Consider the following 25,992-nt stretch of genomic DNA (forward strand, 5'->3'; position numbering starts at 1 on the left):
ATTATTACGATTAAAATGTAATTACTAAAGTCCACTAAATTACATGTTGTTAAGAGTTTCTTTCTGGTAGCTGATAATTGTACAAAATTGGGATTGTCGCACAAAAAAACAGGTCATTTGGCTGGTATACTAAAAAGTATAATTTCATCCCAAAGACAGAAAATATTTGTCCCCAAATAGCCTCTCAGTGCCATATATATGTCCCCAACTGTTACAAGTTTTTATTCCTTTCTTTTTTTGGGATGGGGGGGCACCAGAGGAGTAGTCCGCACAGGGCGCCAGAACACCTAAGGCCGGCTCTGCCTTAGAGTGGCGGACCCGGTTGCAGTTGCGGCGGGCTTAAGGGGCTCTGCCTTTAATGCGGCCATATTTTAAGGTACTAGCCTGGAGCTGCAGCTCCATCAGCCCCTAAGTCAATCCTGCCCTGCCACAGGCGCGGTCACAGTTGCTGCTTGCTCTGGCAACAAGGTAAGTAGGGTGAGGGAGGGGGCTGCAGTGAGAAGGGGCAGAGGGGGGTTAGGTAGTGAGAAAGGGGGAGAGGGGATAGATAGAGGCGGTACATATTGATAAGTGGGGAAGGGGGTTACATAGTGAAAAGGGGGAACATAGTGAGAAGGGGCAGATAAGATGATGAGAGGGGGTAGTGTGAATGCGTATGAGAATGAATGAATAAATGTGTGGATGAATTGTGTGAATGCGTATGACAATTAATGAATTCATGTGTGGATGAATTGCTTGAATGATTTGTGAGACTGCATTAATGAATGTGTTAATGATTTGTGTGAATGATTAAATGCAAAGATGGTACATGAAGGGTGGGCTTTAACAATAAATAAATATGGGCTGCTCAGGCTTAAATGCCCGGGCCTATTTTTTGTCCCAGTCCGGGCCTGATCTGTATAGAACAGGTACAGACAGTCCTAGTTTGGATTACTGCTTCAACTGCGTATATATGTTAAGAACTTTCACAAGAGTCAAAAAACTATTAACATGGAGATCTTAAAAATTGTTGATCCATTTTAAAAATGTTTACACAGTTTATAGTTTTTTTTATCATATGGACAAAACCAAAGAGACAAAAACAGTTACAACTGGTTTTCAGTATTTCACCTAAAGGGTAACACGAAATTACTATTCTATACATTTTATACAACAGCTATGCCAACAGATATATATGCAGATTGTATTCTGGGTCTATGACAAGTGACAACCATCCTTGGTATGCAGTGTTACTCATCACTAATCTTCTCCACATTATAAGGTTTTCTCCTCCCCGCTGCCTCTAACCGTCACTCTCTGCCTCACATACAAGATCCACATACCCCACATGTTTGTGAGTCAAATTTGTTGCCCAATGTGCTGCATATTCATAACACTCATTTTCATCTACAAGCGCTGTTAAATTGGTGAGGGGTGGGATTGTTGTGGATCTCCAGTGCTGTGTTATCAAAGCCTCTGCAGATATTAGAATGTGCATAATTCGTTTTCTCACCTTGGAGGAAAGTTTGCTTTGAAGCATATCTAATAGTGCCAATTTTGGGTCAGCCTGCACAGGGGAATCAAGCACTTTGTTAAGGAGAGTGATCGATGACACCCAAAAGGCTTATGTTTCATAGAATTCCACTATATGTGGTACATATCACCTACATCTGTGCAGCCTCTCCAGCATCCGTCTTAGGATACACATTGTGGCTAAATGAGAGGGCACTCTATACCATCTAAATGAAGCTTTACCACCTCCCAATGGCTTGTACATCTGGATACACTCTTTATATTTTTCAGAGCCTTGAACACTGAATGACGCATTTAGGTATTTTTCTCATTTTAACATGGCAATCGTATCCATGTAGTAACAATTCATAGCTTACAGCTATTGCACCTCTCGCATAGCCTTTCTTTAAATAGGCAAGTAATTTTTGTTCTTTATATAGAATTCTGAATGTCGGCAAGAAGTTTGACGATACCGGTTCAATGAGTTGAATAAGCAAGAGCTTCTTTATTCAAGTGCACACAGGGGAGAGTCCAGTTCACAGACTTCTCTACTCCCTCCTTAATTCTTTAACAATATAAAGACAAAAAACGCAAGTCACTGAGCATAAAAACTAGAGATCTGGTGATGTAAACTACCAAATATAATCATGGTTCTGTTTAAGCCGATTTGTGAATTCTGCTAATTTACTAACAGGCACTATTTTAAAAAGTTCAGGAAAGGGACAACTTCTCCTTTGGGGTGGAGACCTTTCGATTCTTTCACAACCAGACACTTAGAGCAAAAAGAAACATACCGCACATACACATTTTACCCATTCATACAAGACAAGCGAGACAAAATGGTTGCTGTAATGGTAGCTGCAAATCATGAAAACCTTCAACTTCCACACCTCCTTCACTTCTCTTTGTTAGCATGGGTTGGAGAATATGTTTCACTCATAGATATTGAATCATATCTGAGCCTTCCAACTCAAAGCACTGGAAAGGGTAATAGTCCAGATTTATCATACATGTCACTAATACAAGTATAGGTAATAAGTCTCTTGGCAGGAAGCCCACTGGCGTGGCGCACGGCAGGAAGCCCTCTGGCTGGGCACGCGGCAGGAAGCCCTCTGGCGGGGCACGCGGCAGGAAGCCCTCTGGCAGGGCACATGGGAGGAAGCCCTCTGGCGGGGCACACGGGAGGAAGCCCTCTGGAGGGGCACACGGCTGGAACAATACTGGGTCAGGTAAAGGGCCAGAGCAAAGTGATCCAAACACATTACCAGGACAGGAGAAAGGACAACAAAGTACAGGGCTGACAAGACTACCCAGGACCAAACCGGACTAGCCTAGGACTATGAGATAACAATTGGAGATTCCGTCACATCATATGGCTATAGAATGCTTAGCCCACCACTACGCCAAAGTACTCCAATATGCGGTGGGTCCTAAAGCTAAACACTGCCTACAGAAGTACTAAACAAACTAAACATGAAAAGAAGCTGAAGCCAAGAGCAGGACTAGAATCAAAGAATCAGAAGATCAGGGCAGGAATGGATTGTAGCAAAACAGGGGAACGCCAGAGATTTGCAGCTCCGCAGCCTGGATTGGGCATGACATCGGCAATGGAAACTCATTTCATGAAGCTCCCAATGCACAGTGTTTGTGAGGATGTTGCTTCCCCACATGCAATTGCATACACCCAAAAGACGCCCAGTCCACACAAGTCACCCTGATATTAGTCCAGCATTTTCAGGCTGAACAAAGACATATAGCAGAAGTGATGAAAATGCCTTCATCTTCAATGTGTTAATGCTTTGGTACAACTATAGACTCAAAAGCCATCTGTGTTTTGAACAGAAGTTTTGAAGTGGGTGGATATCAATTTTTGAACTCCAGGCAGTGTTTCATGTATATGTATTATAATTGTGAATAATATGTGAGAAATGCCAAGCTGAATCAGGATGAAAAGTCACACGTTTGAGCCCCACACTTCCCACAGAGTTGGTAGAACAACTTGATCTGTAGTCTAATTTGATAAAAACTAATAGACGTGCCATCTGCACTCATTTGTAACCTAAGCCTGATCCACGTTCTAAATAATGGATTAAAAGGACAGTATGGGTTATATAAAAGTCGTTCCAGAACAGAGACCAGGAAACAGTAGAGTTAAAATGATAAATGATACAATTTATTGAATAACTGAGCATTTGATTGCAAGCTTTCAGGACCATGTTACTAAGTCCCTTCCTCAGGCATTAATGAGGCTAAAACAACATCTCCTATTTATAGACGCAATTCACAGCTTTAGATTTGGCACCACAGAATCAATGACCCTTGCAAATCATCCAAGGTGGTATACCTTATCATGTGTGCAAAGTGCCCAACAGCAATGTATATAGGCCAAGCATCGCACATTACAGTTTAATTCGCACAGACATAACTATCAATCAGAAAAAATGGATCTACCTGTTGGAGAGCATTTCCGTCAATCTGGACATCAAGGCTCTTGGTACTGATGGGATTGCTCCAATAAAAATATGAGAGGTCAAACTGATATGCCGGTTTAATGCCTTACTTACTGGCCTTGATAGAGACTGTGAATTTATTTCCCAGTATAACCTTACGAATGACTTTTTATTCATATTTATTTATATAAGAAGAATGAATGGAAAACAGTATTTGGCAGAAATCTGGTCCCTCCACTTCAACCAAAAATGGTTTCTTTTGCACTATACATTTAAACATTGGCAATACCATGCTAATAGCTTTTCCTACTCTTGAAACAGTCGATTAACTTTCGTTTCCTATTTGTAATACTTCTTTTATTTATTCTTTTCATACTCAATTAGCTGCTTACAGAATGACCTTGATTAAATGACTCCCCTTAGATTTTGGATGCACTTGGACTTAAAAATCTGTTTTATAGTAAATTGGCCAGATTACTAATTATCACTAGTAATATAAGAAATTCAATGTTGAATAGGAAATGCCCTCTTATATTATATGTCATTGATTTGCCAAGTAACCTACAATTTTGTAGATTGTTAGTAAATCTAGCCCACTGTGTTCTTTTTATACCTCCCAGGAATGTCAATACTGTTGGTGCAGTGAGGTGCTCCAGGATATGGCTGATCCAAAATCTAGCCCCACGCCTCACCAAAGACTTATTCAACTTATAAATCAGTCCAGAGCACAACAGCTTAACCAAGAAGAACTGAAACCGGAAGAAAAAGAAGACAAAACAGGTATTTGTGAACTTATCATTAAATTATATAATACAGTTTCATCTCCTTGAAAACTGGTGTTAAAGAGACTCGTCTGGTCTTCTGGAGATGTGCTATGTAGAAGGATAGTTGGATGATAAATCACATAGCTTGAAAAGCCACTCATTGACCTAGACAACCATTGGCCTATGCAAGAACTAAAACTCTGCTTGCAACTGCTCTACTCTGACCTGGCCTCTGCTTAAAAATGTCCTTTATAATTTTTGATTGGAACGCGTACAATATTTGCCATGTGACACAAAAGCAGAATCTTTTTTTTATACGAGTAAACCTTCTAAGGAAATAACAAAATGGCAGACCTGCTAAGCGTTATGCTTAAGGCTGCAATGTTTTGTATAAGTGGAACAGCAAAATTATGTTATCCCTAGGAAAAGTTTGGGCATTCAGCAGTACTTGGAAAGAAGTTTGCATTTAGTTATAAAAGTCTTAAATTTATCAGAATAAGGGGACATGTAAGCAAATTAGAAATCAAGTGTAGTTTTTCACTAAAATTGTTGGGGTTACAAACTGAACGTAGGTGCGAACGTCTTCCCAGAAATCTCAGCAAAATCAAGACACAATAAACTGTCTGATTTTAAATATATTTCTAGTTTCTAAAAATATTTCAAGCGAAATAAGCGAAAATCGAATTAAACAAACTTGTGTACAAAAAAAAAAGAATAAGGACATAGAGATTCATATTTTATGAACACTAATACATACAGCAACACTAATGTGATATTTTTCACACTTTCAAATAAAAAATTTATTTTTCAAATAAGGCGAGGGAAATCTTTTGAACCAGCTGAGCAAGAAATATTATACGGAACAGGATGGAAGTGATAAATATAAGCGAAAGGAACCCTGTTACCAGCTGACATCATCTAATAAGGTATGTTTTATTACATAGCAACGCCAACACTCATATTTACAGGGAATTACGAACATCCTAAAGCTGTCACATATAACTGTAATGTTATGTTTGCTTCTCTACGTCATGTGGCATAAATGGTTTATTAGTCTGGCTGTATGATAGGTGTTGGGGTGTCCTATTATGTAACTTTACAATATTGATAATCGTACATTGAGGTTTATTAACCCCTTAAAGACAATGGGCGGTCCCTAATCCCATTGAAAACAATGCATTTTGAGCCCGTATATGTACGGGCTTTGTCATTAAGGGGTTAATATCCCATGTGATATACTATGTAATATCTATTATTACATTATTAAGTCTGTATGTTTGAATGTATTTTCTAATAAAAACAAAAAAGGACACCCTAAAGCTGTTGTAGGTCTGTCACAGCCCTTTCCTAGATATTACAGTGATATAATAGCACCTTCTTTGTGCCTATGTGACATATGGGGCCATTCAGATGATAGAAGTAGCAGATCCTTATATTATGAATGTATGAATTCACTCTTATGCATTTATGCATAAGGTATTACATTTGCATATGGTCGGGTCAGTTATTTGTTAATTCCCCCGAATCCCCCCCCCCAAAAAAAAAGCCTAGAGCCCTTTGATCTAATAAATACATTTTGCATTAAATAATTTATTGGTCAAGATTCCTGAATACAGCAAGTGTATTGTGTATGGCTACAGTATCTTACCCAATAAGACCGTTTGACGTAAAATGGTTTAGGCTGTTATCGGTCCTTAAAAAATTTAAACAGTTAAATGCCAATGGAAACCTGCTAACATTTAGTCTGAGGCCAGGAAGCTGAATGACACATTTAAACAACATTTTGGGGATTTTTCTTACTATACAACCCAAAATGCATAAAGTCTTCAGTCCTTCGTACTTTATAGTTTATATAAACCACCAATCAGCAAGTGGTGTACACTGCAGAATTACCAGGTTTATCCTTACAAGATGCCCCTTGTGGTGATCCCTAGAACTACACTCCGGTTTAGCCGAGACCAGCCTCAAAACACCAAAGCAAATTCATTCATCTTAATGTCTGCTGGCCTGTCTTAAAAAACACACAGCATCTAGCAATAATAACTGTATGGAAAAATAATAAATCATTCCTCGTCTTGCCCCGCAGTGCTATGATACATGTGAAAGTTGTGCTAAGGTATCCTCCTCTTCATATACAGTATGTGACCTGTTTTGTCTTAATGACAATAGGCACCATGTGCTCTTCCGCTAATAAAAATGATCATTAGTAGTAAAAGTTACTTCAGTTAAATATTGCTGAGGTTCTTTATTGATTACCATAGCCCTAACAATGTAAAGTATTGCATATATATTGACCTCTAACAATAAATAAAAAAAAGATAATCCTAAATGGCCATTGTCTGTATATGGAAAAATGAAGCAGTTGTTTTGTTGACAATGGTCGCACATTGATCTTGTTCATGTGTTTTGTCTTAATAATTTATATAGACATTATGTTGTCTTTTTTGGCAGATATATCTGTCAAAATGTTTGGGCTTGGAACTGGAGTTTTCAATGGCACAAGCAAGACGGGAGTGGCTCAAAGAACAACATAAAGCTTTAATTAGTAAAGAACTTATTGGCTTGGAACAAGACAAGAAGAAACAAGAGGTTGGTTAATCTCTTTTTATATCTACAGCAATTTAGTTGAAATAGTAAAATATCTTAAAACGGTTGTTTACATTTTTTTTATTAATATTTTTGGGAACATTAATTATTAATAAGAGGATTGGGAGATACTAGTTATGAAGAGAGACTAGAAAAGTTAAAATTATATACACTGGAAAAACGGCGTCTCAGAGGGGATATGATAACATTATATAAATATATGCAGGGCCAATATAAAGAGCTCTTCGGTGACCTGTTCATTAACAGAAATGTACAAAGAACAAGAGGTCACCCTCTGAGACTGGAAGAGCGCAGGTTTCATAGACGACAAAGGAAGGGATTCTTTACAGCGAGGACAATAAAGGTATGGAATTCACTTCCAAGGGAGGTGGTGTTATCCAATACATTTGATGCCTTCAAAAGGGGTCTGGATATTTTTTTTAGAAAGGCATGACATACAGGGATATAAATAGAATTAATATTCTAGAGCTTCTTGATCCAAGGAGAAATCCGATTGCCTCTTGGAGTCAAGAAGGAATTTTTTCCCCTGATGGCAGAATTCAAAGTAACTTAATTAGGGGGTTGTTTGCCTTCTTTTGGATCAAGAGTAGGAAGGTAAGGTAGAAGGGTTGAACTTGATGGACTTAGGTCTTTTTTCAACCTTATGAACTATGTAACTATGAATATAGTTTATTTAAATATTAGGCCTGGTTCAATTATATGTTAGTAACCAGTTACATGTTTTTTTAATTACAAACATAATTTGAAGCATTTATAGTACCATTTTTTCACCGTCCTGAAATGAACAGTATTATGACGATTTAGGCCATAAGTCACCACTTCCACATTTCACATCTTTGAGGAAAATTTAGATAAACACTTATTCATGTCCCTAATGATATCCAAAACTATGACTCAAACAACCTTCCCCATCCCAGTTTAAACAATTTGTGTTTATGTATAATTTTCCTTAGAAATCTTCAGACATCTTCTTTGTATAAAACACTACCAGTACAAACTACAATCTAAAAAGTTAAACTATTCTTCAGTAATTGCAAAGCAATTGAACGCCACATATTGGTGCTATTACATTATGTCTCAATAGAGAACTCCACCGTATTATAGATCATGTTGTGAATTATAATGAGAGACAATTGCAGACATCGCATGATACATCGCAAACAACCTAATAGTTGGAAACTTTGAGTCAGGAAACCTAAAGTCCTTCCCAATGACTCCACTAATGGAAGGACATGAAGGACCAATCTTGGGCTATAAAAGCTCTTCTGTTGAACATTAGATGTAAGTATATGTGTAGTGCAAGTAGAAAGAGTTAATTGTTGAAATCCACAAAACTTTCTCTAATGAGTTTATTGTGTCTTAGAAGGCACATTGTATTCCTTGACAATTAAATAAATATGATGTTTTTTCCTCTCCCCAAAGCACAATATATTCCATGGCTAAATTTTCAGATTGTTCGTTTTCTAGATTTTAGGATTTTTGTATTGACAAATGTTCATATATTGTAATTCCTGTATTTCGGTATCTTCCCTTTTTAAATACAGTATCATTGGTAAATATTATTATTAGGTAAATGTTATTAAATAACTCTCTAAGTATGTGAGAGATTTACTGTATTTATTTAATGTATTTTATATATGCTGCTTAATTATATTTGATTTACTTGTTTATTGACTATAATACTCAATAAATACATTTATTAAATCAAACATATAATTATATGATCTATTAAATAAACATAATTAAATCTAAATTAAATATGGTACTAAAGACATTTTTAATTGTACTCATGGGTTCATTTAATGAATGTGTGGCCATTTTACATGTGTAAAATGAAGGTATTGTTACTTGTACAGTAAGGTATAACTTTACCTTACGACATTATATGAGAAGAAAAGTACGGCTTGTTACACTACCTGTTTTTTTATTATTTAATTTGCCATTTTTAAGTTCTCAGTTTATATTTTCCAGCACTTATATCACATCTTCCTCTACATAAGGCATCACCAGGGCATGTCATGCAAATGTACCTTCATTGCCCTTGAAGCTGCAAAGAAAAGTGCATTGGTATCACTGTCTGCTCTTATATAGGAAGTTGTAGCATGCCTCCCAGACTCTACCCGCTTTGTTTTAGCACATGGCATATACACCTCTAATGTTGGGGATCACTTATAACCAAACTGTATTATTACAAATACCAAAGGGACCAGTACGCACCCCAATCCTTCAGGTGTCCAAATTGGGACACCTGCATTGGAAGATGTGAGGTAGGACCCAAGACTAGAGGGATCAAAGGCTGGACTATACCTGAAGAGCATCGTAAGGATACCAGGCCTCCATTGATTTTACAGCTCCCTGGGCTGGTCAAGGGGGATCTGAAGAACTTTCCAATTTGTTGGTATTTTCCTTCTGTATCTCCCATGTAGCTCCTTCTCCAGGTAGTGAAGGAAACGAATGAAAGCTTTATTGGATTATTATCCACAGTTCCATCAGGCATCATCAAAGTTGAGCTGAGATAAGTTCCCCGACCCCTCTGGTGAGAACAAATCTTCTCTAAGTTCATCTTCCTCATCTGATGAAAAGGCTATGTGAGATGGACCTTCATGCTCAGAGGTAGAAGAGCCATAGTCTATTTTATCACACTTAGGGACAAAAACCTGAGAGGAGCATTATACTGCTGTAGCTGAAGAAACAGGAGGAATCTGGTTTCTGAAAAGCGCAGAATGGAGCCATTTCAAACATTCACTCCCATCATCCTCTCTAGATCTGGGACAGGAAAAACAGATCTTTGACTTATAATCACCCAGAGACTTTTTGCACAAAGAACATGGCAAATGCTTAGTCTTGGAAGGGGCTTCATAGAAGTCTCCTCCTGGTTTGCCACAACTTGCTTGTCAGACATAATTACAGGAAAATAATCCAGGCAAGGACTGAAGACCACCAGGGAAGCGGAGGTGAGGACATCCCGGGCATGGCAGCTCACCCTCCATTTGAAACAGAAGGGAGAGGAGCCTGCTCAAAGGCCCATATGCCAAATGCAGAGTCCAGGTAGCTCTCAAGAGTCCACACTCAATGCTCCATCACTACCTAGCAGTTCCCATATACCTCCCAAAGAAACTAGTAGAGGCGCTTTTTATATATATTGTCTATCCCGAACAACGGCACTTTTACCTATTGTGTGATACACCCTAAATCCCTCTAGACTGTAAGCTCATTTGATCAGGGCCCTCCTCACCTGTTCTTTCTGTAAGTCAAATTGTTATGTTACATACTTCTTGTTGTGTCCTGTCCACCCATTGTAGAGCGCTACAGAATTTGATGGCGCTATATAAAACAATAAATAATAATATCACTTAAAAGTGAAAAAGCATACTAATATGTTGCATGTAAATGGGATAATTGGGATAATCTGGCACACACAGTCCCTCTGTAATAATCAAATAAATTGATTGCAGAGTCTCACGCCAGAGCTGGAAGCACAAATACTGCAAAAGGAGAAATCGGTTTTGGTTTTGCAGCTTGAAGCACTTAGGCGGGAAGGGAGTGAAGCCGAAAAAGATCTGAATTTACTTTGCCAGTTTTACAAGGAAGAAGCCAATGCACAGAAACAGCATATTTTACAGGTAAATCAAGTGTTTTACATTTTATATTAGGTATCTTTTTATCTGGAACTCTTAAATATTAGCGTCATCACTACACATATTTCAATTAAGAGCATCATTTTGTGTGTAAAACAAATTTGTTTTAAATTATTATTAGTTGTGCACAAATAAAACATGTGACTATCACTATTTGTGACAATCATCAGGCTTTCTGGATAATTAAATAATACAAATGGTAAAGCACACATTATACACTACTATCATTTTATTGAAAAATTGAATGCACTTATATACATAAAAGCAACAGGCAGTATAGGAGCAACCCAACCCCAAACCCCATGTCTTTAACTGCCTTGACGTTTGTTGCCTCTTTAATCACCACCAGTCCCGTTTCCACCGCTGTGCCCACCTGCAGTCCAACGCACCGTGCCAGCATCTTAAGCACTGCCAAAACGTGAGCTGCTGTGTGCTGCTCATCCATAACCTCAGCATGGAATAGAAATGACCTGTATCCCTGCTGACATGAGGTAGTGATGACCGCACTTCAACCTCTTTGACACTCTGATCTGTTTCTGGCTACTACTGACATGCTGTTGGAACCACTTATCAAAGCCATAAACAATTTGGCAAATTTTCCATCAATTTCAACCATATATTTCCAATGTATATTTGTATATTCACATTTCATTCAAAGGCTTATTGAAAATGCCAACTGAATAAGATGGCACCACGTCTGCAGGTAGTGAATTCTAGGTTTCCACCATTTTGACTTTAAAGTACTTTTCTGTTGCTGTGTTCAGAATAATCGTACCACAGACCTCAGGGGATGACTATGCGTTCTCTGGATACTTATTTTGCTAAAGAGATCCCTATAGAGTTTTTGTATAAATAAATCCAACCCTGGAAAAATTTTACTTCCATAATGTGGTTTTTTTTTTGTGAGTACCCACATGTAGTCAGAAAAAATATCTTCTTCTACAGCCTGGCCCTCCTAAAGTCACTGCTGCTTTTGGCCACTTGGAACTTTGAAAGGCATTCATGAAGGGTAGTGATTAATGACTCTTGGTCTCCAGATACACATGTATGAGTTTTCATTTTTTAGATATTTCATGCTTATCGCGGGTTGTTGGAAGAACAAATGGAAGCTCAGGAGCAGCGTTACCGAAAACTTCTTGAAGAAACAATACAGGATGCCGTTCAACTTTCAACGCAGAATCAAGAATTAGAAAGAGAGAATAAACAGCTACAAGAAGGTGAGAGCGTTACACCACTTACACAAGGGCATGTCTAAAACCAGAATGCAGCGCAAGTAATGCACTTAAACATACGACAATGAACGAACATAAAAAGCATAAAGCCACAATTAGAACAACTGCTTATATATCAGCACACTGAACCCTAACATCGGGATTAGTTTACACCAGAAATGCAAAACTCAAGTCATCAAGAGCCGCAAACAGGCCACAAATTCTGCATATCGTTTTCAGATAATAAATTCTTAATTGAGATGCTTGTCATTCAGTTGAGACTTCTAAAAACAGTGGCAGTTTGCAGCCCTCGAGTACCGGAGTTGCGCTTGCCTGGTGTACAATCTAGATACCAAGACAGAAAATAATAAATTAACATTAAGCATAACCAAGACTTTTGGCATAACATTCTAAAGATTTCTTATAAACTGTAATAAAAACTAAACTCGTTTATGACATCATTGTTTTATAAAAGTACCGTAGTTACCAAAGTTTGTTTTCTTTGGAGAGAAAAAAAGTTATTCATACGTATCTTTAATCTTATTTAACAGTTATCAAAGAATTAAGAATGAAGGACACAAAGAAAGCATAGCAGATGTTCCAGAAGACAAGCAAGCATCATTGCATTTACAGAAATTGACAATTCTGATGTTATGTCAAGTTTATTAAACTAGAGCAGGTTAAGGAATCCTATATTTAACATGCTTAGAACGCTCTCATTATTATTCAGTTTAAGGTATTCTGTGTTTCGTCTCAAGGAATTAGATCACAAAATTCAAAAAAATATGTTTATAAAGGATTTATAAATCCAGTACACATTTGCATTTACAATATACATGCATAGGTGGCACCTCATGTGTAGAACAAATTCTAAGCAAAACAGCAAAAGAAAAAAAAATGTTTTGTTAAATAATTTTTTATGTATATACTAGAACTCTACTAGCATGTTTCTATGGTTTCAAACGAAAGCCCTATTTTTCCTGAAAATAAATATAATTTTGCGTGGGTACAAACATGGAAAAGGGGAATCTGATTTAGACCGATATATAGTAAAAATACCAAAAATGACTGTTGCAGGGCTTCAGTTGTAAGAGGACGGGAGGGACACAGTTTGGAGACCGCTGTTTTAGAGGACAACGTCTGAAACTACCCAAGATCAAATACTCCTCAAGGTGGGGAATGCAACCGAGAGCAGTGAAGTCATCCATAGGCCTAGGCTGCAAATATAAGACTTTATTGATCCTTAAAAGACATACCACATTACGGAGACTAAATAGATTAACCCATGTTTAAAGGGACGATGATTAATATTAATACGTCTTCACTTCTCTTCCCTTCAGTAAGCAGAGTGGCTGGGTTCCGACACACTTTTTTTGCCCTGGCCTTTTGGCAAGCCGGAAGAATAATTACATAGGGCTTACACGGTCGCAATTTGTTTTGCCCTGTGGGTTCAGTGAGATTTTAAGAGAAGATCCAGACCTTCCACTGGCTTTCTGGGCAGGAAGAGGCAGACGTATTTAGTGCTCCCTGTGCTTTGCCAGCTTTTGGGGCTGAAGACCCTACCCTTCTTAAAGGCTTTTTTTCAGAGTTGGGCAGGGAATATGAGTGGGGCTTAGTCCTTTATGGCTCATCACTGCACTTTGGCACAGCTTTAGTTTTTTTACTTAAGACAGGAGCACAGCACTGGCATGCTAGCCTACTGAACAAACTAGCGTGACAGTCACAGAAGGCACGTAAAAACACTTTGCAGACCTCATGGAGGCTTAAGTCCCTGCAACTTCAGTCTTTCATTCATGAACCATTAGCAAAATATAATCTATATTTATTTGCCTTAACTAAAACGGCTGTTCTATTTTTTGTTTCATTTATACTTCCGGTTACTAGCAAATTAGCGTTTATTCTCCTAAATTATAAACGTGAGAATTTTGATATAAAGATACAGGCACAAAATATGGGAATTTATGTCAGTGGGTAAAAATGTACCTATTTTGGCTGTTAAAGAAATGATCCATATTCACAGAAAAAACTGGTGTGAGTGTAATTATATATATATATATATATATATATATATATATATATATATATATATATACCCACCAATCAGCCATAACATTATGACCACCTACCTAATATTGTGTAGGTCCCCCTTTTGCCACCAAGTACAAACATTAGTGGCAAGGAAAAGGCATTTATATGATCTCCATCTAAGTTACAATAATCAAACACAATCTGTTTTATCTAATAACACACAATTATATTGTTGGTCCATATTTGCATAAAGCTGGAAAGGGTTACAAATTATCCGTTTTACATATTCATCAGTCCACATTTAGACAAATTGTTTATAAATGGAGATAAGTACTATCGCTACTCTCCCTAGAAGAAAAAAGGACCCTAGAGTAAAAGCTAATGGCTTGAAGGAATCAGATAACATCTCCTTTCATGAGTGTACTATATAAAAAAAACATTGAGTAGGCATGGAGCGCATGACAGAACACCATCGGGAAAGCCATTGCCCTTTAATTTAACAATGCTGTTCGCCTGAAGTTTGTCATAGATCACCTTGACACCGCACGTTACTTGGACTGATAAAACTAAGGTTGAATTGTAGAACACGCAGCACTATGTATGATGTAAAAAGAGCACTGCATACCCAAATGAGTGACACATGGTGAAGTATGGTGGAGGGACATCATGATTTAGGGCTGATTTGCTGCTTCAGGGCCCGGACTGCTTGCCATCATCGAGAAGACAATGAATTTTATCAAGTTTATCAAGGTATTATACAGGATATTGTGGTGTAATGCAGCAGCACAAAGACCCTAAACATTAAAGTCTAATACAGAATGGTATATAAAATAAAAAGATAAGAACGCCCACCTTTTGGAGCAAGCCAGTAAGAGCTCAGACCTTAACCCATTAGAGATGCCGTGAAATGACGCTGTTCACACCAGACATCCTAGGAACATGACTGAGATTAAGTAGTTCTGTAAGGAAGATGCCTCCTTAACATTGTTCAGGTCTGATCTGCAGCTACCTGACGCACTTGTTTAGGTTATTAAATGCAACGGGTTCACTTAAAAACATGAAAGATCATTGTGTGTTATTAGCTTAAGCATTCTGTTTGTCTGTACTTGTGACCTAGATGTAGATCAGATCACATTTTATAAACAATGTATGCAGGGAACTTTGGTTTTACTAATAACAGACAAATAAAATGTAATATCTTTATTGTAACAGAAAAAATATAGAAAGTCATCGTTAGAATCATATTTTGCAATCTGCCTTGGAAAAGAACTCCTAGATACAAAATTGTCCTTGAAGAAAGTCCAGTTCTATGTGATGAAATTGATAGCTGACGGAACGCAGCGAGATGATTAACATTTTAATATTGCTTTCTCCCGTGACAGAACAGTTACATAGGAAAAAGAAAAACGCACAAAAAGCAGGACAAAGCGAAATGCGTCCCTCACAGGTTTGGTATAGAGCAAATACATAGCTTGTAGAGTACTTGTACAGGTTACAGCTCACTATTGCCTTTTCTAGATAGTCTAAAGGGGGCCGTACAGAAATCTATAGTCTAGCCCACATGCACACAGAGCTACACATCGGGATGTGATTTTTTTTTTTTTTTAACCAAATCCTTACCCGCTCTACAGATACACAACTCCCTGTAGAAAGAATCGCTTGTTTTCAGCATCCATTGTCCAACATTCACAGCCACTATTCTCCATTACAGCTACATCTGCAGAGCAAACTACTCCAGTCACTGTACTTTTATTTTCACACAAGGAATATTTTGTGCTGTTAAATACAAAAACACTTTTATAATTGAACACAGATGAGGTGCACATGTTAAAGAAATTATTTTGCCAAGATGCACTTATTTGGCACAGATTTCTTTAACATTTAATATATTTGGAAACACGAAAGATGACATTAGGGACAGCAACCAGTCCATGTATTTCTAGATAAATAACCAACAGCTGCCTAGTAATTGCACATTAATGTTAATATTTATAGCCTAAGCAGGAACCCATAAAACATGTTTAAATGGAAACAAGGAGGAAAAAAATAGTACAAAATGTATTTAAAAATTATGCCATGACATCCATTGACTAAGGGTATTTCTTAATACTAACTGGCTCTCTGCCTTGGGGCACACCCTTTATAACCACAAATCATGTAATACGTATTTACATGTAATAATTTAAGGTGGCTCTCTACTAACCAAAAATGTTGTGCGAGAAGATGTGTGCATGTGTTAAACGCACAGGAAGATGATCTGAGATGAAACAAAACAATGGTCCCTAAGCACAAAATTCACAAGCCATTGGTTAACAGGTTTTGCTTTATAGCTTTCAGCGCAGGTCAGTGTGCAAGAGGTAGAATCTTATCTGAATTCCTAACGTTCAAATTAATATTCATGCAAGTCAGTCAAAACAGACGTGGCACTTCAGGGAAACAATCACAGGACCAGCAGATTTCAAGCTCCATCTATGACACAGTTTCACTTGGCACCATAATACAAGTAGACTGCAATACCAATGAGAGCGACAGCCACAAAAAAGAGAACAGTCAGCTGCAGCTGCAAAAGGACAAAAGACAAAAGTCCGTTTACAAGCATGGAGAATGAAATTACGAAGAGCCTGGTAATGTTGCTGCTGTGTTTCATAATGGCAGACATGATGAGGCCATTGAGAGCTTGACTGCCAATGATCACCAACACCCAAATGGAAAAGCCATCAAAAAAGCCACTGCTGTGACGGCTGCTAAAGTGAGCCGCTAGGTTTGCCACGATGCCAAATGAGTATAAGAAAATGTTCTGCATGTTAAGTGGTAGGGTCTGTGTCTTTAGAGTAACCTCTGTATAGATGGCAGAAAGTCCAGATATAAAGCAGTAGAGAAGCATTAACAGAAGCCCTGGTAACGTGACGTACAGATGATTTAATGAAGACACCGTTTCGACTTCTTGAATGCCACCGTAACTATAAAATACCCCGGCAGCCATGAGCAGGAGGAGGGCCAGCCACTTCTTGAAGGACAGCTTTTTGTGCAAGAAGAAGCTATACAAGAATGCAGTGCTGACAATTTTTAGGTTACTCAAGACTTGAAAAGTGCTGGGATCCATAAAGTGTTGCATGTGCACCACTAAGTTGTTGTTCACACAATAAAGTATGGCAGGCAAAGCGTAAGGAGCAACTAAACGCCATGTAACAGGCATATCCAATGATCTTTGATCCCAAACCAGGAGAAGCGCAATGGACATTATGAGTTTAGTGAACTCAATTAGAAGTACAACAGCTGATGAACTGAAGGGAATCTCTCCGTTCACTTTGCACTTAAATATAAGAGGTGCATGGGAGCCATATATAATAACAGACACGACTACCATTAGGCCCCATAATGCATGCAGGGTTTTTTTGCCACTGGAAGAATGCATGGACTCATCAGGACTCAGATTACCCATGATAAATATCCCTGAAAGGTGAAATCAAAATCAGAGCTCTGCGTATCACGGTGTTAAGTACCTGTCATTTAATAATATACGGATGAGTAGATGTAACTGGAAAGAGAAAATTATTACAGGTTATAATTGACATGTTAATTTATAGTAACCCTACAATAGCTAAGTATACATTTCCACAAGTGACTAGTACTTAAAAGCTGGTCCACAGGCATGATTCTAGTTAGTAAGCCGTATTTAAACTTCATGACCAAATGCAAGACAATTCATGCTGAAAGCATTAAAACCAAGTGAGTTCATTGATTGTCCTGCAAAAGCAATTCATGCCAATAAATACGGGATGCCATCATTTTTTTTTTTTTTTTTTTTTTAAATTTGCTCCTCACACCATTGCATTTTCTCCAAAATACAAACTATAATGCATCAGGTGGTGCACAACCAGAGAAAGCACTTAAAAAAATAGGTTATCAGGCCTGCTGAAGATATTGTGCCAAATTTCCCTTCACTGGATCCAGTTGAAATATTTGCAGACAGCAGCGGATTGCGCAATATGAGAGGTACCTAAATGTTATATCCAGTCAGTATAAAGCACTTAAAGCATTGGTAGGAGTAGTTAATGGAGTGTGAGCATTTCTTGTTTAATCTGGCCCCTTCTTCAAAGAGCCAAGGTAGTCCTTTATGGTCTTCTCGACATTAGGCACTGAATAGGACTGAGCTGCATAGATGCCGGTGCAAGTTCCAACAACAAAGCCAAGGACTGCAGAAGCCCTAAGTTTGGCAACGACATATCCAGCCAGGAATCCTTTCAAGAATGGAGAAGTTAAGAACGAGCCGTTCTGCAAACAGAAAAGTCTGTATTAACTTACATATGAATTAAGAATAGGAAAAGGGAATAAGAGTGTCAAAGGCTACTGTTCAGGTGTTTGGAAAATGGAGGGGATGAGGGAGAATGATTGCATATCGTTTCCCGTAGCCATTTACGAACATTATATACATTTACCTGAGTGACGCCAGCTTGCACCTCGCTTTCCAGTCTACGTTGTAGACCTTCCAGCTGATCCTTGAGAAATGCAAGGTCCTTTAACTTTGGTGAACCCTGAAAAAAAGGCAGACATTGTAAGATGCACTCCTGAAGCCCATTTAACACTTTTTGACTGGTATTTCCTTACTGCAACTATAACCTACTCCTGAACTAGAAACAACTAGTCGATAAAATCGATAATAATAATCGTTGTCAAAGATTTTTTTTCAGAGCAAATGCTCTGAAAAACTCCTCTCCTTATACCGTATTGGCTCGGATATAGGCCGCCCCCGTATATAGGCCGCCCCCTAAAAGTTTGGTGCTTTTTTAAAGAAAAAGTTTTTTTTAATAGACATGCTGCCACTCTGCCCCCCCCCCCCGAGATATGCTGCCACTCTGTCCTCCCCCCTCCCTAGATATGCTGCCACTGTCCTCCCCCCCCCCGACTTACCAGACATCAACGCAATACACGTATACAACTTCCGGTGCCGGCACTCAGCGGATGTGCCGACACCGGAAGTTGTATACGCATATTGCGTAGATGTCCCCCGCCGGCCCCGCAAGACACCCGGGAGTCTGCTCTGGTAAGTCTTGGGGGCAGAGGTAAAACGCATCGTGCGGACGTTCACCGGCTGCGGCGATGCTCGTAAACAAACTCCGCTGCCGGCACGTCTGCACGATGTGCTTTAACAAACTCCCTTGCCGGGACTCCCCCCGTGGGAATTCCTGGCAAGGGAGATTGTAAAGCACATCGAGCAGACGTGCCGGCAGTGGAGGCTGTTTACGTGCATCGCCGCAGCCGGTGAACGTCCGCACAATGCGTTTTACCTCTGGCCCCAAGACTTACCAGAGCCTCCTCCCCCTCCCATACGGGCACAGTGGAATCTCTGGCATATAAGAGGTATAAGGCATTTATGGGGGCAGAGTGGCAAGCTGGGGGTTAGATGTGCATAACGGGGGGCAGTTTGGTAAATAAAAGAAAATATAAACAAGACTTTTTTTCTCAGTTTTTATTAAATGTGTTTGGGTTCTTGTAGCTTTTATTATTATGTCAGTAAAATAAGAAGGTGAATAGAGAGAGAGGCCATTGCAATAAAGAGATGAAAGTGTAAATTGTACGTTTTTTATTACATTATTTTAAATTTAAAAAAATTGCATTTTTTATCCGATTAATCGAAAAAAATAATCGGCCAACTAATCGATTATTAAAATAATCGTTAGTTGCAGCCCTATCCTGAACCCCTTCATTTCATGCTTTAGCTGTGTGCATTTTGTATAGCTTGCAGATTTTAACTTTTAGCTCTCCCCACGTCAAGCCTTATTATAATTATTAAAGGCAATTAACAATATCTTACGTTCATTCATGTTTTTGTTCACCTGTATTCGCCCTTCATGGGAATAGCACTATGGAATCTTCTGTATATATATATGCAGGGCTCGACAAATCCCAGGCGCCAGGTCGCCATGGCGACAGAATTTTGTCCTGGCGCCTAGGTTTTGTCAGCCTCTTACATCCAGAAAAGATTGTGGATGTAAGAGGCTGAGTCACCACACGGGGGCGCTGATGCTTCTGTCTACCCAGGAGTCTGGGCAGACAGCACAGCCACTCAGAGCCCGCCCCCGAGCCTGAGATCACTCCCACGGAGTGAGCCTGTAGGCTGAAAACGCGGTTGCTGCAAAACCAGCAATCGTGTTTTCAGCTGCCACAGGCAGCTTCAGGGAAGGGGGTTGTGTGTTGATTGGGTCCCCACACAAGTGTGGGGACCTGACCCAACACCCCCCAGCTGCCTGATCGCTCCATGAGAGCGACAGTGCAGCGTTAACCCCTTCAGTGCCGCGATCGCGGCATTTAGGGGTTAATTCCCGTTTTGTACGGGGCTCTGCTGCTGGTGGTCTGCCTGGAAGCCCAAGCAGACCAGCAACAGCAAGAACGAGCCCCCACAAGCCCTTTGATGATTCCTGTAGGCATGGAAGCCTACAGCAATCATCAAAGACTCGCCCTGCAGTGGCTGGTCTATAGACCAGCAATTGAGTCCCAGCTGCCAGAGGCAGCTTCAGGGACAGGGGGAGAGGGTTCTTTGGTCTCCACATGAGTGTGGAGACCAGCCCCAACACCCCCCTGCTGTCTGATCGCTCCATGAGAGCGACAGTGCAGCGTTAACCCCTTCAATGCCACAATTGTGTATGACACATTCGTGGCATTGCAGGGGTTAACATTTGTCCCCACAAGCTTGTGGGGACTAAATATCAATCAATGCTGTGCTCCAATGGAACATCAGCATCGAAAGAGTTAAAAAAAAAAATTTAATTAAAAAAAAAACAGCACTGACCTGAAAGTCCAGGGTGCTTCCAGGTCAAGCGCTGTGAGTTTAGTAAGTGGGCTGATGATGATCAGATCACTCCTGACCAAGTGTTTGTTTAAAAAAATCCTGGCTCCTAACTTTTTTACCTGGCGCCTAGATTCCCAACAAATTTGTCAAGCCCTGTATATATGCACTGCAACCAGTACACATACAGCACCCTGCCTAGGAGACATTACAAACCAAAGCCATCTTGCCATACCATTCATATTATTATTATTATTTATTGTTTTATATAGCGCCATCAAATTCCGTAGCGCTGTACAATGAGTGGACAGGACATAACAAGTAGTATGTAACATAACAATTTAACTTACAGAGACAACAGGTGAGGAGGTCCCTGCTCAACGAGCTTAGTGTCTATATGAACAAGGACAGACTTTTTTGCTATTTTCAGACATCAGTAAAGCAAACAAAGCTAACAAAATGTTTGATTCATTGTCCCTGTTGGAATATGAACCGTTACCTTCTGAGGTCATATGTTTAGTGAATATGCCTGCTTAGTATGGAGCACTGGATTATCACATTATTAGCCACGAGGAGGGTCCAAATCATTTTGTAGTGTTCCAATTTACTAAATGAATAAGACACAATAGCCTTACTATTCCTCTAACCGTCTTTGGCCATGGACTAAATGAAACTATTATTCCGTTACTGGCTTAACATGTAAAAACACACTCTGGCTAAACGGACAGGGAAAATAAACCGGGAGACGTTACATCACGTTACACCGTGTTCGGTGGCAGAGGGACACGATAAAACATTGTCTGTGACAACCCAAGGTTTATCCACAAGCAATCAATCCGACAGACAGATTTCCAATAGAGGCGTTTTATTTATCACACTCTCGTGCTCACTTGAGATTTTTTTTCTCGTATGTAGAAGTAGCAGAACTATAGAGAAAGAAGGCAGGGAGACATCGAGAGTGACAGCGTCAAAGGGGGAAAGGCGCTAAGGGCCCCTAAAAGCCACCCATGTATATACCGTATTGGCCTGATTAAAGGCCACCCCCCAATTTGTCTATAATCGGGGTTTAGCACAGGGATGCGCAATTTGTATCGCCCGACGCCCGGGGCATGCAGTTCCGCGCGCCGGTTCAGGTGTTTGGTTTTTTTTGTTTTGTTTTTTTATTTGGCCCTGCTGCGGGCTTCTATGGTGGAGGGCCTGTGTGATGTGACCTTCCGGTGCTCAGTCATAGAAACCCGGTGGAAGTGCCAGGTAGCAGAAGAGGTTGCCCACTGGCATCATGCAGACATCCACCTGCTGCCCACACTAGACACCAAGTAGTCTGAAGCACAGGGGGCAAGTCTGCGGATGCATTTGTAAGTCGGGGGGGCAGATGTTTCTTTTGCAAACATTTTATTTTCCAAACCCTTCAAATCTTAACGACTTTCTATGCAGGCATGAAACGGTGTGTGTATGAAGCTGGCAGCATAGAACGTCGCTCGTACAGAGGAAAGCAGCAGGGCCCCTGCAGAAGTCAGAGTGAGAGATCTGCAGTTCAGGAAAGGGGTGGGGGAGGGTGTATGATCAAGTATGTGTGATTAAGGGAATTAATGAGTATCTGTGAATGAATGAGTATATGAATTAGTGTGATAGCATGGATGTGTAAGTGTGTGTGTGTGTGGGGGGGGGTGGCTTGGGAACCTGTAATCACACTCCTATCATCCCCAGGTTCTAGCATGTAATGGCTGCCTGGGCCTGATAGGAGCAATCACTAATATATATATACCTCAAATAGGTCTGACTATGAGACTAAGATCCAGATCCCCTGCAGCGCTGCAGGGGACCTGGATCCTCCTGTCTTCTGCCCCCCATTTAACACAGCCCGCCCCCAAACTTACCAGTGCTTCTGACTCCCTGGTGTGTTGTCAGGGCAGCAGGTAGACATCTACGTGATTCGCGTAGGCAACTTCCGCTGCAGCCGGAAGGAGTTGCCATTAGCAGCGGGGGTTGTCTGGGTCCATTGGAGGAGAGTTCCCTGCAGCGCTGTCAAAGGCGTAGACGTCTACCCGCTGCCCCAACTACACACCATGGAGTCAGAAGCACCGGCAAGTTTGAAGGGGGGGGGGACGGGGAGTGTTAAATGGGGGCCATAAGGCATTTCTGTAGGCAGAGTGCTCTATGATATGCCTTTTAACCCCCTTAGTGCCACTGTGCCTCCAGAAATGCGTTTTAACCCCCTTTATGCCACTCTGCCTCCAGAAATGCTTTATACCTTCATATATGCCACTCTGCCCCATAATATGCCTTTTAACCCCCTAAATGCCAGAGTGGCATATAGGGGTATAAGGCATTTCTGGAGGCAGAGTGGCACATGGGGGTCAAAAGGCATATCATGGGGCACAGTGGCATATAGAGGGTTAAAAGGCATATCATGGGGCACAGTGGCATATAGGGGGTTAAAAGGCATATCATGGGACACAGTGGCATATAGGGGGTTAAAAGGCATATCATGGGGCACAGTGGCATATAGGGGGTTAAAAGGCATATCATGGGGCACAGTGGCATATAGGGGGTTAAAAGGCATATCATGGGGCACAGTGGCATATAGGGGGTTAAAAGGCATATCATGGGGCACAGTAGCATATAGGGGGTTAAAAGGCATTTCTGGGGCAGAGTGGCAAGACTGGGGGCAGATGTGCATAACTGGGTGGCAGGTTGGAAAATAAAAAAAACAAAAAATTTTTTAATCATAGCTTTTATTAAAAAATTGTTCACATAAACATTTACTGGTAAAACTTTTTTCCTATAGGGTCGTATTATATTCAGGCTTTTTCTTTTTTCCCCCTAAATTAATATTCAGATTTTGGGGGGTCGTCTTATAATCGAGCAAATATGGTATATATATTTATATTCTGGTGTGTTACTTACTACTTATCTATATACATATAAATGCTTTTTTCTGGTGTGTTTTCTTGGTGTGTTACTAACGTTTAATAAAATTGGACAAAAAAATCAATATTATATATAAAATTGTTATAGATTTTTTTTTCTTTTTTGTCCAATTTTATTAAAAGTAACACACCAAAATTGGACAAAAAAATGCAATAATAATATAAATATATATATGATTAACAGCAGTCACACTCCTATCATGCCCAGGCAACCAGAACATTCTAGAACCTGGGCACGATAGAAGTGGGATTGCTGTTAATCATATATATATATTTTTTTATTTTTTTTTTGGGGGGGGGGGTCATTTTCGGTTTCGGCCTGAATTTTCATTTCGTGCATCCCTATATAATAGCGGTGCGAGGCTCATGGATCAAGTGACCTTTTCCTACTAGTAAGCCTCAAGTTCACACTACATGCAAGGTTCCAGTATATATACATATAATACACACACCCCAGTATATATAACGGTTACAGACTGTGCCACCTGATTGGCTGGCATGCTGGAAGATTAGTCTGATCTCTGATACCATGCAGGGGATTAGACGCTGCCACACCATGCCACATGGAAACTTGTAGATAACTTTTCTCACATCAGCCTCTGCCAGACTCATGATAAGGATGATGGGAATTGTACTCCAGAAAACTGAGTGCACCAGAGAAGTAAAACAGCGGCAGGCATGTGAAGTAAAATAAACTTTTCCATAAACTGTGTACCTTTAGTATATTATGGCATTAAACTATTTATTCTATGTGCTCCTGCCCCCCCCCCCTATTGTCAACGGTTATGACGACAATAGTTTTATACACATACGTAATCTGGAAACGTAATTTTCTGGTACAAAGCTCCCTCGGTAAAGAAGGTCTTAACATAATGATCTGCAGTATAATCGATCGCCGCCGAAAGAGAAAACAAACGCCTGACACGTAACGGGTTAATACTTACTGAGAAATATATCGGATAAAATACTCAGCTTGATAAAAGGCTCATCATTAACATGTAATGTTCTATTAATCATGCAAACGAGGCCTTGACCTTCCCAGCCCGCCTAACACTTACCCGAGTTATTCGGTGGCGCTGACACGTGACGGAATTATCAATTATAATAAATAATAATAATTAACTATGTCTTCATTCATACATGTATGACACATGTAGAGGACCGACATACATGCTGGCAGCCTCTACATGCGGAACCATTTCATTCACTTTTTAAATAACTTTATTCCCTCTTAACACTGTCGCTACACTGACAAGCACAACTTTTACACTAGGAAAACATTAACGCTGTCCTACACTATTGTGACAACGCAGACACTACGTCAGTGGTAAAAGCGCGAGAAGCACCCGCTAACTATACATTAACGCAGATAAATAAAGCGGACGGCGGGTCACAGATTCCAACCGCTCTCTCCCTACTCACCTTGTCATCCGCCATCTTGTCCGGCAGGAGCAGACGCACTGAGACACACTACCGGCGCATCGATGAGATCTGTGACTGCAGTCACGTGGCGCGAACGATGTTTCCACGATTGATTATACAGGCGTGAGCAGGATGACAATATAATGTGTAGAGCACTAGATGCTTTAGTTGTTTAGGGATTGTTAAAGGCTTGCAACTGTAGACACAACTATTAGTGTTATTTAACTGTGCTTTGTGTAGACGCCAAATTTTTTCATTAAATTCTGCTTCATGATCCTTGCTCTACTCTGATGACTTTAACTTTTTTTTACTTAAATATACTTTTTCTTAAAAACTCAAAAGTTGGAGTCCCGCCTTCAAATGAAGAATTCATCAACATACCTGGGAACTCTCCGGTTTTGACCCGGAGATTGCCGGGTGAAGCACCACTTCTCCGGTTCTCCAGGTCAAGACCCGAATCCTCTGGGGAGCAGGTTCTTGACACACCCTGCTCCCCGACCATTTTCCTTTAGGGACCTCCCACTCACATGAGGGGGATCTCCCACTGATGTCAGTGGGGCCTCCCACTGACATCACGGGACCGCCTGCTCACATCAGTGGGCAGTCCTGGCCGCGTCCCGCAAGGGAGGTCTCCGGGCAGCCCGAGACCAGAAGTTCCCAGGTA

At 40.1% G+C, this 25,992-nt stretch overlaps 2 protein-coding genes across 2 annotated transcripts; both read right to left on the bottom strand.

Annotated features, from left to right (window-relative positions):
• Positions 1-15,374: 15,374 nt before the first annotated feature.
• LOC128490744 (probable UDP-sugar transporter protein SLC35A4) lies at positions 15,375-17,639 on the bottom strand. The gene has a single exon (XM_053462780.1). The coding sequence runs from the start codon at positions 17,629-17,631 to the stop codon at positions 16,672-16,674; it is 960 nt and encodes a 319-aa protein (XP_053318755.1). The 5' UTR covers positions 17,632-17,639; the 3' UTR covers positions 15,375-16,671.
• A 37-nt stretch (positions 17,640-17,676) lies between these two features.
• Positions 17,677-25,390, bottom strand: LOC128490745 (SLC35A4 upstream open reading frame protein-like). Its single transcript, XM_053462781.1, has 3 exons — positions 25,329-25,390; positions 18,629-18,724; positions 17,677-18,464 (listed from the first exon to the last, which is right to left on the bottom strand). Exons 1-3 carry the CDS (start codon positions 25,341-25,343, stop codon positions 18,267-18,269), a joined length of 309 nt encoding a protein of 102 aa, XP_053318756.1. The 5' UTR covers positions 25,344-25,390; the 3' UTR covers positions 17,677-18,266.
• Positions 25,391-25,992: the final 602 nt, after the last annotated feature.

Source organism: Spea bombifrons, chromosome 4 (assembly GCF_027358695.1).
Source record: "Spea bombifrons isolate aSpeBom1 chromosome 4, aSpeBom1.2.pri, whole genome shotgun sequence".
NCBI lineage: Eukaryota > Metazoa > Chordata > Amphibia > Anura > Pelobatidae > Spea > Spea bombifrons.